Source organism: Conger conger, chromosome 10 (assembly GCF_963514075.1).
Source record: "Conger conger chromosome 10, fConCon1.1, whole genome shotgun sequence".
NCBI lineage: Eukaryota > Metazoa > Chordata > Actinopteri > Anguilliformes > Congridae > Conger > Conger conger.
Window position 1 is genome coordinate 4,365,001 of NC_083769.1, and position 5,000 is coordinate 4,370,000.

General features: G+C 49.3%; 1 protein-coding gene across 1 annotated transcript in view; it reads left to right on the top strand.

The window, feature by feature from the left end:
* Positions 1-5,000, top strand: part of celsr3 (cadherin, EGF LAG seven-pass G-type receptor 3) — a 64,107-nt gene that overhangs the window by 11,595 nt on the left and 47,512 nt on the right. Inside the window, 3 exon segments of the mRNA XM_061257494.1 lie at positions 1-101; positions 1,390-1,678; positions 3,942-4,164. The exon segment at positions 1-101 is cut by the window's left edge and continues 237 nt beyond it. Of these exon segments, the coding sequence (XP_061113478.1) occupies positions 1-101; positions 1,390-1,678; positions 3,942-4,164 (613 nt within the window).

Below are 5,000 nucleotides of genomic sequence, written 5' to 3' on the forward strand. Positions count from 1 at the left end.
TCTCCGCCGCGCTGCCAGGGGGGCGCTTCTACCCCTCCGAGGCCCTGGAGGAGCGGCTCTACCTCAACCGGCTGCGCCTCACCTCCCTGGCACAGATGGAGGTGGGGGAATGTACTGCCATACAGGGGGACAGCACTTTAGCTCTGGATGTACTGGGTCTATTTATTTAAATTATTCAGCTTCACAGACACAGATGTAATGAAGTGGTAGGAAAGATAGTAGTGCGGCTGATTATGATGTCAGAAGGTAGTGCGGCAGATGATGATATCAGAAGGTAGTGCGGCAGATGATGGTGTCAGAAGTTAGTGTGGTAGATGATGATGTCAGAAGTTAGTGTGGTAGATGATGATGTCAGAAGTTAGTGTGGTAGATGAGGATGTCAGAAGGTAGTGCAGCACATGATGATGTCAGAAGTTAGTGTGGTAGATGATGTCAGAAGGTAGTGTGGTAGATGAGGATGTCAGAAGGTTAGTGTGGCACATGATGATGTCAGAAGTTAGTGTGGTAGATGATGATGTCAGAAGGTAGTGTGGTAGATGAGGATGTCACAAGGTAGTGCGGCACATGATGATGTCAGAAGGTAGTGTGGTAGATGATGATGTCAGAAGGTAGTGCGGCACATGATGATGTCAGAAGGTCATGTGGTAGATGATGATGTCAGAAGGTAGTGTGGTAGATGATGATGTCAGAAGGTAGTGCGGCACATGATGATGTCAGAAGGTCATGTGGTAGATGAGGATGTCAGAAGGTAGTGTGGTAGATGATGATGTCAGAAGGTAGTGCGGCACATGATGATGTCAGAAGGTCATGTGGTAGATGAGGATGTCAGAAGGTAGTGTGGTAGATGATGATGTCAGAAGGTAGTGCGGCACATGATGATGTCAGAAGGTCATGTGGTAGATGAGGATGTCAGAAGGTAGTGCGGCACATGATGACGTCAGAAGGTTGTGTGGTAAATGATGATGTCAGAAGGTAGTGTGGTAAATGATGATGTCAGAAGGTAGTGTGGTAGATGGTCTGGTCTTGAAAACCCCCAGTGTTTATGCCTCCACTACATGCCATTCCACACACTGACTCCTCTCTGTGTGAAAATACTTCCTAATGTGTGAGGGCGGTGTGATGAATGGTGTCTAAAGGGAAGCCTCACAGACAGAAACAGTACAAGTGCTCAGGCCGTTCTGACAGGAAGGGTGCGTGCACTCAGGCTGTTCTGACAGGAAGGGTGCGTGCACTCAGGCCGTTCTGACAGGAAGGGTGCGTGCACTCAGGCCGTTCTGACAGGAAGGGTGCGAGCGTTCAGGCTGTTCTGACAGGAAGGGTGCGTGCACTCAGGCTGTTCTGACAGGAAGGGTGCGAGCGTTCAGGCCGTTCTCGTTCTCCCACCGGCAGGTTCTCCCGTTCGACGACAACGTGTGCCTGCGTGAGCCGTGCCAGAACTACATGAAGTGCATCTCCGTCCTGCGCTTCAACAGCTCGGCGCCCTTCATCGCCTCGCCCACCATCCTCTTCCGACCCATCCACCCCATCGCCGGGCTGCGGTGCCGCTGCCCCGTGGGCTTCACCGGGGACTACTGCGAGACGGAGATCAACCTGTGCTACTCCAACCCCTGCCTGAACGGCGGCGTGTGTGCCCGGCGCGAGGGCGGCTACACCTGCATCTGCCGAGAGAGCTACACAGGTCAGCCCCGCCCCTCGGCCCGAGACCTGCACCAGTCACCTCAAACACCTCTCCACGCTTCACTGCCCTGCTGAAATACACAGCTCAAGCTAGGTTTTTACACTGCTGGTAGCTCGTTGACCAGTTCAGACCAGCTCCATACTCAACATGGTTTGACCCGCTTGTTTTGAAACAAGTGGTAGCTGGTCATTTCAAGCTGGTCATAGCTGGATTTCACAGCAGGGTTAGACTGCCTGGTGTATTGGGACCTATGAAATACTCTCAAAAAAGTGCGAACTTCTGATCATTTGTTGTTGGCTCAATGCTACCAGGCAAGATGAATCGAGCACAGAAAAGTATTTGAATCCAAAATACGTGTTTGACCCAGGTCTGCTATGCCTCACCACCTGTCTCCCTGCGGGTTGCTCTGTGTGTCCGGCTACCTGTCTGCAACTCTCTCTTCTCTGGACATCTAGTCGCTATTGAGTCCATTCATAAATCAGCATAAAATAATATCTAATCTGTGCGCATTTCAGATTAGGTTTTTTTATTTGATGTAGTACTATAAAAGGGAACAGGTGCCATTTTGTATGCAGGACACGACGTATTGCACTGTGTTCAATGTAATTATTCCAATTATGCTAATTGGTTCTCATCTGAGAGCAACGATGTGCTGTTTTGAGTTTTGCCTTCCCTCTGAAAAGGCCAGTTTGGCTCACATCGTTTCACAGTTGGAAGAAAAGATAATCTTATGCCTGATAATCTTTTGGCTTCTTTTGTAAAATCTTCTGAGCTGTTACAGACACATCTGTGAACATGCCAACTGCATGAATAAGTGTAGTTGCTGAATCAGTAAATCTAAATTAATTATTGCAATTAAAACCTGGGAGGTTTTTGGAAAATAAATTACCTGAGAAGCATTCAGTGATGTTTCCTCTGTGTGGTGGTGATATGAGCAGCTCAAAATGAGCAGCTCTGTGTGTGAAATATGGCAGATCAGAGTGAACCATCTCATACGATTGAGACCATTGCTGCAAGAATCATTGAAAACGGCTCTCTGACATGTTGACTCACCCTCTGCCTGTGTTTATAGTCCATAAATTCGGGTTTCAAAATATACAGTTGATGGGCCGTCACTCTGTACCAAAACATTGTATAGCTGTACAATAATTCAAGCTCATTGGTTGAAAGTTGGTTCTAATTGCCACAGCCAATGGCTTGGGAGGGGTTTTCAATGTCAGCGTGTTCATAGAGAAGGGGGAGGGATAAACAGTGTTGTGGTTTGAGGGTGTTTGTTGCTGCAATTCCTCTCTTGACCGTTAGAAGTCTGAAATGACCTATTGTACCTTTAACGACAACAAAGAGCATTCTCCTCAGAAATGAAGTCTGCGGAGCCACACGAGCTAAGGGTTTTTCTGAAGGGGGGTTATAGAGAGAGAGAGAGAGAGAGAGAGGGAGAGAGGGAGAGAGCAGAGGGGGGAATAACTGACACTCAGAGGTGGCCCATGGGGATACAGTGCAGCAGTTGAAAAGAGTGGGGGGGTGTTCGGGGGAGGGGGCGACACAGAGAGAACAAGGAGCTTTGATGAATAAAATATCCCACAAGGGCTGGGCTGTGAATGATTTAAGGAAAGAGAGGGAGAGAGCCAGTTAGATCACAGGAGGAGAGGAAGAAAGAGGGGGATGAAGAGGAAGCAGGCAAGCGGGGGAGAGGGAAGAGGAAGTGACTGAGGGAAGGAGAGAGGACAGGAGAGAGAAGGCTGGACAATGAGGTCAGCGGAAAAGGAAGGAGAGGAAAGTGTAGCTTGTGGGGATTGAGAGAGTGTGTGTCTGTGTGTGTGTGTGTGCGTGTGTGTGTACATGTGTGTGTGTGTGTGTGTGTGTCTGTGTGGCTGTGTGTGTGTGGGTGCGTCTGTGTGTGTGTACATGTGTGTGTGTGTGTGTGTGTGTGGGTGTGTGTGTGTGTGTTGTGCACTGTGTAAGTGTGTGTGTGTGTGTGTGTGTGTGTGTGTGTGTAAGTGTGTGTATATGCTGTGCCCCTGTGTGTGTGTGTGTGTGTGTATATGCTGTGCCCCTGTGTAAGTGTGTGTGTGTGTGTATATGCTGTGCCCCTGTGTGTGTGTGTGTGTGTGTGTGTGTGTGTGTATATGCTGTGCCCCTGTGTGTGTGTGTGTGTGTATATGCTGTGCCCCTGTGTGTGTGTGTGTGTGTATATGCTGTGCCCCTGTGTGTGTGTGTGTGTGTATATGCTGTGCCCCTGTGTAAGTGTGTATCTCTCCTGCAGGAGAGCACTGTCAGTGGGACCGGCGGCAGGGGCGCTGTGTGCCGGGGGTCTGTCGTAACGGCGGGACCTGTCGGGAGGAGTCCAGGGGGGGCTTCCGCTGCGAGTGCCTGGCTGGGGGGTACGAGCGCCCAGACTGTGCCATCACCACGCGCTCCTTCCCCCCAAAATCCTTCATCATGTTCCGCGGCCTGCGGCAGAGGTTCCACCTCACCGTGTCCCTCTCGTGAGTACCGCCCTCGGTCTGTGACATCACCACTCCCAGCTTCCGCTGTTAAACCTCTCTTCATCATCCAGGAAGCTGACTGAGCTCACGTGGGCTTGGCCAACCTACCCTGTGTAAATAAAGGTTAATGATGTTATAAAATAAAAACGTAATGTAAACTTAAAATATAATACTCCCTCACAGACCTACTGACATACTCCCTCACAGACCCACTGACATACTCCCTCACAGACACACTGACATACTTCCTCACAGACCCACTGACATACTCCCTCACAGACCCACTGACATACTCCCTCACAGACCCACTGACATACTCCCTAACAGACCCACTGACATACTCCCTCACAGACCCACTGACATACTCCCTCACAGACACACTAACATACTCCCTCACAGAGCCACTAACATACTCCCTCACAGACCCACTGACATACTCCCTCACAGACCCACTGACATACTCCCTCACAGACACACTGACATACTCCCTCACAGACCCACTGACATACTCCCTAACAGACCCACTGACATACTCCCTCACAGACACACTGACATACTCCAGACCTTTTTGCTGAGGGCTTTAGATTGCTTTCTTTACAACAGTCGTTAAATCATCATGTTATGCACTTTGGGCTCCATTAGTCCTGTGAACGGTTCAGTTAATCTCCTGGTAGCTTTACAGTTATGGTCCCACAGTCCTTAAATCAGTGTTAAAATTATACTGGCATTAAGAGGGTTTCAGACATGCATATATAAAACAACACAAGGAAACTAAAAAGAACGCCCATACATAGTGTGGGGTCCAAAAGTCTGAGATCACATTGAACATCTGGGAT